This window comes from Macaca thibetana, chromosome 1, assembly GCF_024542745.1.
Source record: "Macaca thibetana thibetana isolate TM-01 chromosome 1, ASM2454274v1, whole genome shotgun sequence".
NCBI lineage: Eukaryota > Metazoa > Chordata > Mammalia > Primates > Cercopithecidae > Macaca > Macaca thibetana.
Genome location: NC_065578.1, coordinates 24,412,494 through 24,426,333, shown reverse-complemented (window position 1 = coordinate 24,426,333; position 13,840 = coordinate 24,412,494). Strand labels below are relative to the sequence as shown.

Below are 13,840 nucleotides of genomic sequence, written 5' to 3'. Positions count from 1 at the left end.
CCAAGTCCCCAAGAGGCACAGGCCAGTCCTACTGGGTCCTGGGGCTGTCTGTTTCGATTCATCGCAAGAACTAGAGCTGAGTTGTGGAATGTCAAGCCAGCATGACCCAGACAGTGACAGGCCAAAGTCAAAAACACCCCTCACTGCTGCCCACTATGGACAAGCAGGAACCCACGGACATGCACAAGGAAACACACAGACCTCTCACCCTCAACTCATGTACAGACCTGCAGGTCTACACGCCCCTGGCACATACACAGTCCCACTCACACACACCCAGAGAAATGATATAGCATGCCCAGAACACTCGGCACATCAGCCTTTCACATGGTTGGCAGGAACAAAGAGACACCAGCCCTCCACATCACACGGGGATACATCAATCTCTGACTCAGGCCACTGCCAGAGGCCTACAGACACCCACAGGACTCCCGACACACAGACTTGGGACCACCACCAAACCCAGGCCACTGGCCACGCACACATCCTTTTCTTCGACAAACCTGGAAGCTCCTAATTGGACAACAGAGCGGGAAGACACGGAGTTGCCTTTCCAACCTTCCACCTGCCCCCTTGCAAGCCCGGAGGTTGCTCTCTCTTGGGTCCGACCCTGGATGACAGCCTCACTCTCCGAGAGCCTCCGTCTCTGCATTGCCCCTGGCTGTGCAGCCTTCGTGTCCTCGAGACCCCACACTGAGCCCTGCACAGCAGGTCTGAGCCTTGCCACTGCCCCCTGGTCCAGGCGCTGTGCCTGCTCTGAGCCCATTTCCCAGCTCACCTCCTTCCTCCTTCCTCTCCAGCTGCAGACCTCCTCCTGCCCTTGGCACATTCCAAACTGCAATCCTGGGGCTTTGTGCTTGCTTTTTGCCCTCTCAGGTGCCTTTCTCTCGGGCCTCCCTACCTCCTCCAGGGCTCTGTCCAACGCCGTCGACCACCCCAGGTGGAGCAGCACGTCTGGCCAGGCCACTCCCGTCCCCTCCCCTGCCCTTTTTCCTTCGAAGTGCTTACACCACACTTATTTTCACATATTTATACATATTTGGAGGAGTATCAGCTCCATGAGGATGGGGATTTCTGCTGTTTTGTTTGCTGCCATGTTCCAGGCGCCTGGCATGCATCCTGGCATGTAGTGGGCACTCAATTGCTGGGCATTGGATGAATGACCCTTGACCCAAGCCTGGCTCAGGGAGAGGCAGGAGCAGGCCCCACCCATATGAAACAGCCCTGGGGTGCTATCCTAGCTTTTCACATCTCAATCAGATCAGTTCACGGCCTCACGTTGCTATCCTAAGGCTTACATGATAATGTGTGCAAAGCCTCGGCATAGCTCCTGACACAGTGTGGCAGCCAGGTTTTCTTGGGGCTAACCTCTCCCAGCTTCTTTTACCCTCCCTGCCCCCCAACAGTGTCGGGGTGGTGGGGTGCCAGAGGGTCTGCTGCATCTCAGCACCATTTCCCTTCCCTTCCCTGTGCCCTCCTGAGCCACAGGGGCTGGATGTCTGCAAACCACCTCTTCCCAACTTCTGTTGTCAGCAGCTTCAGGCCAGCTCTGCCCTGGGATGCAGCCACCGGGACCTACAGGGGCAGCAGCCGCCAGATCCCTGAGCCCCTGCAGGGACCACCTGCACCCTCACCCTGCCAGGGCTTTTGTGATCTGGCGCTCTTCACTAAATACCTTCCTACTGGAACAGCTAGACTGGAATGCTTTCCTGGCTAGGCCGTGGAGTTTGTTGAGTTTTTCCTGAGGGCACAATGTGGTGGTCTCAACGTGGCGGGCCTGAGTGTGCACCTGGGTGCATCAGGGGAGCCGGTAGGACACAACCTGTCTCCTCCCCACCTCGGCTACCCTGGGTGGGCCTTACCCCTCGGGAGAGATTGGTCATCCCCACCCCCATCTGACCTCCCCCGGCCGCGCAAAGCAGCCCCTCTGTTTGGACTGCACCTTTATCCTATTTAACAGGTGAGAAGACTGAGACACAGGCTACTAAGTTGTTTCTGCGGCTAAAAAGCGGTCGTCTGGGATTGAAACCCAGTCCTGACTGCTGTGGCCCCAGAGGCTGCACTCAGAACCGCAGCTCCATGCCCCCTCTTCTAGGCGTCTGGCCAGCAGCCTGAGCGGCAGATGAGACTTCGGGGCCCTTGAGGGGGACAGTGGAGACGGATGATGAGCTGGTGCTCATTACATGCTCGAGAATCCACCAAGGTCCTTTCTCCAGCCTCTTGTTATCATCACATCCAGTTCCCCGCAAGCGCGTGGCCCCCTTCTAGCGAGACTTCTCTCTCCTCTCCCCCAGTGGATGGAGGACTGGGCATGGAGTCAGTGGAAAATACAGCTCAGATCCCAGCTCTCTTAACTGCTGTGAGTCCCGGGCAAGTCCTGTGCCCTTTGCAGGCCTCAGCTCCCCATTATAAGCAGAGTGGGTGGGCTGGGACCCATCAGGGGCTCTCCCAGTACTAACATTCTAGAATCTTACTTTGAAGACAGCATGAAATCCAAGATCTTTAGTCGGCGCAGAGGGTGGACCACACAATACGTTTTACCAAACCGGGATGGGTGTGCCACGCCACGGGCTGTGCGTGATGGAGACCCAGAGTGCCTAAGCCCAGTGCACACCGGGGAGCTGTCACAGGATGCATGCGACAGCTGGCAAAATGGACCCCCAGGCTCCAGGGCTCCAGCGCCGCCTGCTGAGCCAGGGCTGCCCCTTCTCGCAGCTCTCATGGGAGCCAGGCTGGTTCTCCCCTCCTGATGAACTCACTGATGGCCACTCTGTGCCAGGTGGTAGGCTGGGCACTGAGGCCATGGGGCGAATCAGACAGGCATGTCTTCAAGGAGCTCCCAGGCTAGCACATGCAGTCGCCAACCATTCTACCCTTCCTTCGAGGCCCACCAGGGATAAGTCCCTCTTCTAGGAGCCTGCCCCGGCTTCCCCAGCTGCCATACCTCAGCTCTGACTTCCAATGTCCCGCTGGCCTGGTGCAAGCCCGGCCCATACCCGGGAGCTTTCCAGGGTGCCATGAACTACAACCCCTGGACTGCGAGGGGGTCAAGGGCAGCTGTACCTCAGTCACCCTGAGACAGGTCAGAATTGCTGTCTGGCAACAAGGATTCATGACACAGCCCACATCTGTCCTGGCCACAAACGCACCATCTGATCCAGTACCTCTGTGCTGGACACTTGGCTAAGGTTACTCTGCGCTGGGTTCAGAAGTTCCTAAGCAAGCAAGGTCATCCTGATTTGCCAGTGTTCCAACTGGCCTGCAGAGGTAGCCACCCAGCACAGTGGAGAACACACAGGCTCTGGGTCTCAGGCCTGCCGCCGAATAGCTGCGTGAGGCTGGCCGATCATGTAACCTCCACAGGCCTCGGTATCATCATCTCTAAAATGAGCTAACAATACCTACAGGCACAGGTGCTGTGCAGCAGCTTAAACTAGCTGGTATGTGTGGATGCTGCTAGTGTTCAAGATGTGCACCCTCCTTTCCTGCCCTTCCGAGGCTGGCATTCACCTCCCAGAGGAAGCCTTCCTTCTCTGAGGGGCACCAACACTCACTGTGGGCCCCACTGGCAGGCTGAGCAATGCCACTGGGGACAAAGCAGGGTCTCAATGCAATGAGACACACCCCTGTGGAGTTCTAAACTAGACATGTCCAGAGAAGTGGCCCCAAAGGGCAGCCACTGGGGAAGAGATGGGATCTGCTCTGGTGTCTAGCTAGGAAGTCAGCTCTTGCCTGTGGAGACACCCACTGGCCAGCAGCTTCCAGTGTCTTCCGTGGTAGCTGGGGCTGCTGGCGAGGCAGAGCAGGGCACGGCAGCTCGGTTGGGGTTTACCTTGATCTACACGGAGAGGCACTGTGCAGTGGAAATCTGGAGCGCTGGAGTCAGAGAGCAGGGTTCAAATCCCAGATCCCCGAGTGGATGTGAGACTTTGGTCAACTTGTTGATCCTCCTTCACCTTCAGCTGCCTCATCAGGAAAATGGGACTAGGACCACCTACCTGGTAGCATGTGAGGCTGCGAGGACTGGTATCACTGGTGTTAGGTGCAAAAGACCTAACAAGCCCAAGGATTACTTCTTTTATTTTTATTTTTTGAGACAGAGTCTCGCTGTCACCCAGGCTGGAGTTCAGTGGCGTCATCTCGGCTCACTGCAAGCTCCGCCTCCTGGGTTCACACCATTCTCCTGCCTCAGCCTCCCAAGTAGCTGGGACTACAGGCGCCCGCTGCCACACCCAGCTAATTTTTTTGTATTTTTAGTAGACGGGGTTTCACCGTGTTAGCCAGGATGGTCTCGATCTCCTGATCTTGTGATCTGCCCACCTCGGCCTCCCAAAGTGCTGGGATTACAGACGTGAGCCACCGCACCTGGCTGGGTTACTTCTTAATATACAAACCGGCACCTGTTCTGATCAGTACCTGGGAATGGTCAGGGGAAGGAGGCCGGAGGAAGACCAGGCCCCAAGCCGGCACCCCAGATGCAAATCTGCCCCGATTCCCTAGCCAGGCTTGTTGAAAAGTCCCCAGAGAGATTTACATGGGACAGGATCTCTTCCTGGGAGAGAAGATCCCAACATGCACCCAGTGAAGCTGAAGGTCACATCACATCTGAAAGGCTTTGTTCTCCCGGCTTCATCCCTTACGCATGAAAGAGCACACGGCGGGTGCTCAGGATTCATAATCCGAGACATCCGGAGACTAAAGACATTGGCCAAATTTAAACCGAAAGATGAACTTGTTGGCTGTCTTTTCAGATTATGAGGGAAAGAAGAAAGGGGAGAATTTCTTAAGTCATCCACGAACCATTGAGAATTCACTAGGAGTCGGCCTGATGCTGATATGAGGGCTCTGCCTCTGGGTTCCGGACACTTAAAATACCACCGTTTGAAAGGGATAAAGAGATACATGCCCAAGGGGACCCCCACAAGCCATAGCTGACGGGCAGGGGAGTCTCCGAGAGTGGCTGAAAGAACCTGAAAAGACTGGTCCTTCTGTGAAGGTCACCGCACAGGTCAACAGGAGGCCTCAGGCAGCATATGGCCAGACTGGGCTCCCGGGAGGCCAGGACATGGTGAGGTGAGGGCCACACAGGTCGGAGGCTTGGCTGTGGCCCTGCCCGGCACTGGAAGCACAGCTGCCTTCCTCTCCCGTTACTTCCTCTCAGCAGTAGCGGGAACGAATGCCATCTAACACCATCTGGGCTCAGCACAACCGTTCCGATATGGTGCAGAGCTCGGCACAGCCCTTGGCGCATAGCAAGAGCTCAGTTAACACTAGTTGCTAACAATTTTACTTTGCCATTGTTAAACATATTGAGTTCCAATTGCCTTTGGCTCTGAGATAACCTGAATGCACAAGTGTTCTACCAACAACGTGATCATGGTCACCGCTGAGTCACACAAAACCCAGGGTGGTAAAAGCGGGGAGGTCGTTGCACCATTTTCACAGATGGGAAAATCAAGGCTTAAGAGAAGAGGTGACTGATCAAGCGTCACAGCTTCCAAGTGGCAGAGCTAGGGCTAGACCTTGAGTCTCCCAAGACACTGAAATACTTCCCACCATCCCCCAACACACTGAAACGACACATCCTGAGTCCATCGGGGGACGCCCTGTCCCCAGTACTGAGACCCAGGCCCAGTCCACGTTCGGCCTGGAGCAAGGCTGTGGAATGAAAAAGTGTTGCGGATCCAAAAAGTGATGGAAATAACGGACATCCTCTCTGGGGAAAACGCCCATGTGGACACGTACACAACCTCATGTACATTGTGGGGAACTCACAGCCCCTAGCCAGGGTCCCCCGCCCAGGCTCACAGACGCTTCAGCTGATGCACCAGATCCCTGGTGTGGCCTCCGTGAGTCATCCAGAGGTGACCTCATCACACACACACCCAGCTGCTGGGTGAAAAGGGGGCCCCACTGGGCCTTCAACGCCGGGAACCTAAGACCATCACCCCCCAGCTCAGTGCTGCACCTGGGCATGGTGCCCCACCCAGCCTGCAGTCACTGCTGCTGCCATCCCCAAAGGGCAGGAGCTGCTGGACGCTGCTGCCAGTCTACTCCATCTGATGAGCGCTGCTTGCGTTTCAAAACGAGAACATTTATTATTTGTTTTTTCCTCATTAAACTTTCACAAATAAAGCACAGCAAGACTTGTCTGCAGACACACAGGAGGCACACGGACAGCCCGTCAACGAGATGGAGACGAAGGCCAGTGTGGCTCTCATAGGGCAGCGCTTCTCAGAACCCCGGGCCCCCCCTGTGCCAAGGCTGGCCTGTGTCAGGCCTCGCCCACGCCACCTTATGACAAATACAGAGGCTGATGCCAAGGAGGTGGCTACAGAGCTGGGGCAAGAAAGTTATCCTCTTGTTCTGATAATGACCCTACAAATCCCACCCCACCCTCAGGCACCTCCATCTAAGGTGTCCGGTTACTCCAGGTAAGGAGGTTCTAAGGAGGGCTGGGTTTTCCCTGGGGCTGATGAAACTTGCTCAGACAAGCCAGGCCACTGGGAGGCACCTCAGGATGGCAAAGATGCTGGAGGCTTTGCTGGCTTTCAGGATGCCGGGAGCCCCACGGGGGCAAAAGGGGAGGAAGGAAGGAGATTCTAAAGACAGACTGCTGCTGGTATGTCCCGACCCAGGGTCACAGTGTCAGCAAAGAGAACAGCCCGATTCTGACAGGGTTGGATTTTGTTTCACCCTCGGGATGAGCAGACTTCAAACACTGCATTTTCACGGAAATCAACAAGAGAGACAGCTAGCAGGACACGGGGCTCCTGCCAGTTCTGTGTGGAAAGGCACCAGATGGTTTGTTATGAAACACATTTTGGTCAGAAAATAGCTGGGGTTTTTTGGTTCCTGGGAGGACAACAAAGCTAGAAGCAAAGGAGGTGTGAGTTGTGTGAGGAGGAGGCAGAGAAGAAAGCAGCTTTGGCATCAGACCTGGGTTCTACTCTTCACTCTACCCCGCCATGCTTGAGGCCTCAGTTTCCTCGTCTGTAAAGTGGTCATAGAATATTTCCAAATAAATCTAGGTGTCAGGTTTCACACATCATCCCAGGAAGTATGGGGAGGCGGGGCAGAGACACTCAAAGGGACACACAGAGAGCAGAGGAGGAGCACAGCCTTGCGTGCAGGGGAGAAGGCAGGGAGGGGCCCGACGGAGGGCGGTCAGAGATGATCCCCGCAGTCAGTCCCTGGGAGCAGGGAGCAGCCAGTTACACTGGTTCCAAGCACAGGTGGAGACCATCCACGGGGACCTTGGGCCCCTTCTCCTGGAGGAAGGGCAGAAGGAAAGCTGGATTCAATGCAGCACCATGGAGGAGCCCTCAGGGCCACACCTGCTGTGAATGCTTTAAAGTGCCAAGCTGTATCGTCTTTGGTCAGGAGCTGCCCCTTAGTCTCTAAGAGCCTGGGGTCCAGGACTCAAGTCCCGCCTGCTGGGCCCTGAGGAAAGAGAGCAGGAGGACACCTTCCCCTTCTGAGGCTGTGGGTGCTCTCCTATGCTGGGGGGTGAGGGGAAAAAAATCACTGAAATCCAACGGCTTTCAGAAAGCAGGATGCCCCCAGGGAAATTTGGGTCCTTAGAGAGAGAGAAGGGACTAGAAATGCTTTGGTCACAGTTCTGATACCCACAGCCAGGGCAGAGCTTGCTACAGGAGAGCAAGCGGGAGCCGACTGCAGCACTGCACACATCATGCAGCAGGAGACGTGCCTGACGCAGACTGGCTTCCGAGCATAAGCCAGAAGTCACTGAATAAATATTCAAGGCATCTTTTGGTTCTCAGAGAAAGAGCAGGGCTTAAAAAAAAATCTCTCCCCTGCCTGACTGGCTGCAGCTCTGATCTCCAGGCTGACAGTGCTGAGGGCTGGGAGAGGTGGCGGGTGGGTTCCGGAGCCGGCTCCCCTGCAGCAGGTGGCTTTGGTCGTCAGATGTCAGGGTCGCTTGTGTCCGGCTGGCCCCGGGCCCTCAGAAGCTGAAGAGGTCATCCTGCTCTGGGCCGCTGCTGTCAGGCTTGTCCCAGTCGACAGGCGAGAGGCACTGGGCGTAATGGATGTCCTGGGCTGTCAGGCCAGTGTCCAGGACCTGAGGGTTCGTCCGAGACTGGGCAAGCCTGGAAGGCAGAGCTGTGTGAGCCGAGGGCCTGGGTGAGGGCTGGTGGGCCCCAGGGTCAGATGCGAGGAGGCAGCAGTGGGGAACAGCAGGGCAGGTGGCCCAAAAAGGAAGCCCCAAGTACAGTGGAGGTGGAGGAGCCTCAGATCAAAGCACCTCCCTTGAAAGTCAAACAGCTCAGAAAAGTCTGGGGCAGCCAGCGGTGCACCCACGCCCGGGAGAGGCCAGAGCACCCACTCTGTGGCCCAGCTCAGTCAGGATATGCCCAGGAAAGAGGAGAAGGGGCAGTGCTGGTAAAGGGAGCGGCAGGGGTGGCGTGGGGTGGGGAACAAGCTGTGGGAGGGAACACGGAAGATTCTTTGGCTATAACTGTGTCAACACCGTGCTGTTCGAAAAATAAATTTACAAAGGGAGACAACCTACGTGTCCAAAAGAATAGGGGAGAGTCAAGTAAATTACAGACGCTTCCCTTAGGAGAATGTTAGGCAGTCAATGGAAGGGGTGTTTACGAGGAGTTTTTAACAGCCTGGAGCAATGCTTCTGACACAATGCTGTTAAGTGAAAAATCAGGATCCCAAAATGCAAATACGATGAGCTGATCAATGCAAAATAATGTATATGTATAGGATTAGCATGAATTAAGCCCAAAACTCTGAGCTGTGGGATTATGGGACGGTGTTACTTTCTGTTTAACGCTTTGCTGATTTTCAAAATTGTTAATAAAGGGCACACGATGCTCAAAACAGTGTGGAAAGATGAAACAGTGTGTGAAAGATTTTCTTCAGAGGGCGGGTTTAGTCAGCCAGTGAGGCAGGAAGGTGTCGCCCTCGCCCCAGGCTGGACCAAGGGGTTTCCACCAGTCCCTGGCAAGGAGGAGGCAAGGAAGAGGAAGGAGGAAGCAGGAGGGCAAAGACCCTGACTCTGTCCCCACTCGCTGGACCAAAAATCGCGGACCGCAACCCCAAACAAAGCCCCTGATGTGGGAGGGCTGTAGGAGGCTGCTGAGGGTCTCAAGGGAGAAAGGGAGGCCTGACAGACGGGGACCCAGGGCTCGGAACCCTGACCTGCCCAGGCCTCTCCTCAGCCACAGCCTTCTCAGTGGCATGTCCCCAAGCTGCAGGGGACCACAAGGATGGCCCCTGGGAAAATAGGGAAATGCCACCACCCTCAGGCTTTACCAAAACACCTCCCCACTGTGCCTGACCTTCCCCGCTGTGGAACAGTCCACAGCTTCATTAAGCACTTTCTCCCTTCCCTTTTTCATAAATGCAGACCTCTGGAGAGCAAAGCCTGTTAAAAAAACCGCCCCTTTTTGAAGGCCACGCCAGGCGGAGGAAATCAACTTGAGCTGCAGTGTGTTTCGCTCAGCTCAGACTGAGGCAGAGCAGTCACCAGGAATAGTTTTTGACTCAACAGTAAGAACTTTCTAACAGCTCTGGACAACATTGGAAGGGGTTCCCTCCCCAGACAGTCGGCTCCCTGCCCCTGGAAGCATTTGCGTGGAGGGATGGGTCTGTTGCTCTGGAAGGGTCCGAGTGGCTTGTGGTTTTTTTTTTTTTTTTTTTTTTGAGACAGAGTCTCGCTGTGTCGCCCAGGCTGGAGTGCAGTGGCCGGATCTCAGCTCACTGCAAGCTCCGCCTCCTGGGTTCACACCATTCTCCTGCCTCAGCCTCCCGAGTAGCTGGGACTACAGGCGCCTGCCACCTTGCCCGGCTAGTTTTTTGTATTCTTTTGAGTAGAGACGGGGTTTCACCGTGTTAGCCAGGATGGTCTCAATCTCCTGATCTCGTGATCCGCCCGTCTCGGCCTCCCAAAGTGCTGGGATTACAGGCTTGAGCCACCGTGCCCGGCCGCTTGTGTTCTTAATCACATCCCCAGGGGAAAGGGTGGCAGGGCCAGCCCACGCACGCCAACCCCACCGTCCAGCACAGGAAGTTCACGTTACCTTGAAAACGCTTCATCCAGGCCATCATCCAGCTCCTTGGGGAAAACAAAGCAGGAGATAAGAACTCTGTTTGGGGGAGCCCATGCTCACAGCTGGAGCTTGTCCCAGCCCTGGGTAAGCTACAGGGAGACTCAGGACACAAGCTCAAGGTGGGCGCCTAGAGGCACGGGCTCAGGCAGGCCTCCTGCCTGGGTGCATTGCCAGCATCTCAGCCCAAGGACCCAAAGCTGGAGACGTGGGAGAGGAGAAAGGGCATGTCCTAGAGTGTCTGGAGACCCAGGTGGGTTCAGTGCCCTGCTCCACTGCTACCTGCCCACGAGACCTTGGGCAAGTCACTGCTCCTCTTTGAAACTCAGCTTGTCCTTCCGTAAGAGGAGGGCGTTGGACCTGATAATTTCTATGGCTTTCAAATTCCAAAAGGAAGAGGGTGGGGAAGGAAGTTTTCTTGCCTTCATTTATTTCCAAAAGCCAAGCCAAAATTCCAAGCTCATGAGGGATAACTGATGCCAGGAGTCCCATAGCCTCAGTGGAAGAGCGATGGGTGAGGTCCCTCCATGGCCTGCTGGTGAGGATGGGCAAGTGGCAAGGGTAGTTCCTGAACAGCAGAGAACAGGCTCAAGGGACACCTGGGGAACTCCCAGTACCCAGATTTTTAAAAATTAAAGAGACAAGTTAACATGTGATTCTGCAATGGATCCTGGGCCAGAAACAGGACACCGGAGGGGCACCTGGAGAAATGTGTAAGTTCTACAGATTATACACAACCGCATGGTATCATGTTTGTTTCCTGATTCTGACCACTGTAATGTGGTTATGCAGGATGTTAAAAATTGGGGAATCTGGATGAAGGGTGAACAGGAATTCTTTGTACTACTTTTATAACACAGTCTGAAATTATTTCCAAATGAAAAATTAAAATTTCAGGTTCCTCGGGGAGATTCTTTTTTTTTTTTTTTTTTTTTTTTTTTTTTGAGACGGAGTCTCGCTCTGCCGCCCAGGCTGGAGTGCAGTGGCCGGATCTCAGCTCACTGCAAGCTCCGCCTCCCAGGTTCACGCCATTCTCCTGCCTCAGCCTCCCGTGCAGCTGGGACTACAGGCGCCCACCACCTCGCCCGGCTAATTTTTTGTATTTTTTTTTTAGTAGAGACGGGGTTTCACCGTGTTAGCCAGGATGGTCTCGATCTCCTGACCTCGTGATCCGCCCGTCTCGGCCTCCCAAAGTGCTGGGATTACAGGCTTGAGCCACCGCGCCCGGCCCCTCGGGGAGATTCTGTTGGCAGAGGTCATCACCCTCACTGAGATGAAAAAGTTGAGACAGAGAGGTCAGGGGGCTTGTCCTGAGTCCCTGAGGGAGTCAGGGACCAAGCTGGTGACTGCCCAAGTCTCTGGGGTCCTCATTCAGGCAGCTGAGGGGGAGGGGTGTCAGCAGCGAGCTCTGCCACGCCAAGAACAAGGGCGCCTTTGGCTGGTCTTGTGGTGGGCAGAGCCGTGGACGCTCAGGCCAAGAGGCCAAGCATTGTGAGGAGACAGCTGTGCTGGGAGCCAAGCTTGTTGGGGACGCAGCCTCAGGTTCAAAAGGGACATTGTTTATTCTCCATCCTGGGCCTGGGCACTACCGGGCTGGGTCTGGTCCTCCCAGAGGCCCACAAGTCACGGGTCCCAGGGCCTGGTCCCTGGAGCAGCCCAAGGCTTGCCCAGAGGTCAGGCTGAGGATCACCAATCTGCTGGCCACACAACCACTCACCCAGACAACACTGCTGCCACTCAAGGCTTGTGGCCGTGGCACCTCGTCCACGTTGGTGGTGTTGGCGCTGACCGTGGACAGCGGGGCCTTAGCCGTCTCCTCTAAGTCCAGCAGGTTCCCAGTGGCGACCACTGTGAGGGATCCGGTCAGGTTGTCAGTGGGAGATCAGCCTCTTCCTTCCTGGCCCCCTCCTGGGCTGTCCTGGCCCTGACCCTCCCCTCTGATGTGGCCTTGCCCAGGCTTCCTAGCAGAGCCCAGCCCTGGCACCTCCCCACGGCAAATGCACAGCTGCCCACAGAGTGAGAACCTGACTAATGGCTTAGACTGAAACTTTTGTATTCACAATAGTTAAGTTTTCTTAAGCAACCACACAACAGTATGTTAAGTATATACAAAGGTAGACACATATTTATATATTTGCATAGGGATATATCTCTAGAAGAAAATGTACTAAAATGAGTTATTTCTTCCCCTTATCTACATTTTCTAATTAATCTGTAATGAACGTGTATTATTTATCTAACAAAACAAAAGTGGAAAACCAAGAGGCTGCCCCAGCCCAGGCAGGAGCGGGACCCCCTGGTGAAGCACAACCCCAACACCCCACGGCAGAACCCCGCTTCCCTGTCAGGACTCACAGCTCTTCAAGGCGGGGGTGCAGTCTCGGCGGACCCCCAGGACATCCCCTCCCTCTTGGCTGGCTTTGTCCCTCTTCTCTTTCTCTGCAGGATGAAGGCACAACATGTTGGAGCCTCAGACCCCAGCACTCCGTCCCCAGCAATCACCGGGCAGGGGTGATTAGCTGTGGCCAATCTCAGGGGACAGTTTCAGGTTTCCAGCCAGGAGGAAAGAAACCTTTCGGATGTCAGTTAATCCTCACAAGCACCCTTGGGGAGGGAGACAGCTGTTCCCATTTTTCAAATGGGAAAACTGAGAGTCCGAGCGGTGAAGGGACCGGCTCACAGTCACAAGTCAGGTGGGTGATAAAGCAGGAAGTCCGTCCAGGTCTGACCCCAGGGCCTTCACGTGTCTCCCCACCTCCCACCACACCCACAATGTAGATGCAAAGTCTCACCTTCCTTGGACACCTGCCAAAACTCAAAGGCGACTTTGAAGGCCTGGGCTACGGTGAGGGTAACAGCCTGTGCCTGAAAACAGGAAGTGGGGATGGGGAGGGGTGCAGCGTCAGCCAGGGCAGAGCAAGTCTGCACTGGAGGGCTGGGGACTCCAGGCCAGGACCCCTGGCTCCCTCCCTGCAGCTTCTGCAGCTCCATCCCAGGCTCTGGAATGCCTCCTGGGCAGAGAAGGGTCCTGGCCCTTCCCAGGTCTCCAAAGCAGCCTGGCGTGTCATAAGGCCACAGCCTCGCAGAGGCAGTAGGGGCTTCATCTTTACCATCTCTGGTCCCACCAAAGTTCTCACCCTCACTCTAGGGCCCCTGCCTGCAAAGGCTGCTCACCTCCATGTCTTTTCCTTCCCCTTTGGGCTTCCCTAAATTCAATGAACTGTGAGGCTTACTTCCTCCAAGCCCTTCCTAATTACCTGTGGACTTAACTTAGCCCTTGGAATTGGAGAACAGAAATGCCAGAATTGGAAGGGCCCAGCCATTGCCCCAAATGAGCCACAGCCAGAGAGGTGAAAGTTAGGTTCCTGTTGGGACTATGCCAGGGTTTATAACTGGATCCCACAGAGTAGAAGGCTTGTCAATTTCCTGATAGAAGCAAGATGTCAATGAAGGCCCGGGGACCAAAACCGGTCAGTGCTATACCCACCTGTAAGGAAGGGCCACACCTCGGCCCTTCACCCGGGGGGAACTCCCCCCACACCCCTCCAAACCTGGCTCAGATATCTGTCATCACCTCTCTCCTATCACCAGCCCCAGACTCCTCTAGCCCCACCCACCTCCCTCTGGCACCATGCATGTGAAAGTGTCACTGGCTCCCCTGCCTGTGTTTCCCCCAGCTGTGTGCACCCTAAAAGCAAGAATCAGTCTGAACACCCCCGCCCTCTGGAGCAGGCCAAAGCCTCCCAGAGGTGGCAACA

The 13,840-nt window shown here is 55.4% G+C and overlaps 2 protein-coding genes across 5 annotated transcripts in view; one reads left to right on the top strand and one right to left on the bottom strand.

Moving 5' to 3' along the window:
* SYF2 (SYF2 pre-mRNA splicing factor) overlaps positions 1-13,840 on the top strand; it is a 466,254-nt gene that overhangs the window by 181,467 nt on the left and 270,947 nt on the right. The gene's annotated exons all lie outside the window — the stretch shown is intronic.
* The window catches only part of LDLRAP1 (low density lipoprotein receptor adaptor protein 1), a 552,589-nt gene continuing 544,826 nt past the window's right edge, over positions 6,078-13,840 (bottom strand). For all 3 annotated transcript variants that reach the window (XM_050792453.1, XM_050792446.1, XM_050792462.1), the window contains 5 exons: positions 12,875-12,947; positions 12,438-12,521; positions 11,800-11,930; positions 10,056-10,090; positions 6,078-8,111 (listed from right to left, as the gene is read on the bottom strand). In XM_050792453.1, the coding sequence (XP_050648410.1) occupies positions 7,967-8,111; positions 10,056-10,090; positions 11,800-11,930; positions 12,438-12,521; positions 12,875-12,947 (468 nt within the window). In that variant the 3' untranslated portion in view covers positions 6,078-7,966. The remainder of the gene's footprint in view (positions 8,112-10,055; positions 10,091-11,799; positions 11,931-12,437; positions 12,522-12,874; positions 12,948-13,840) is intronic.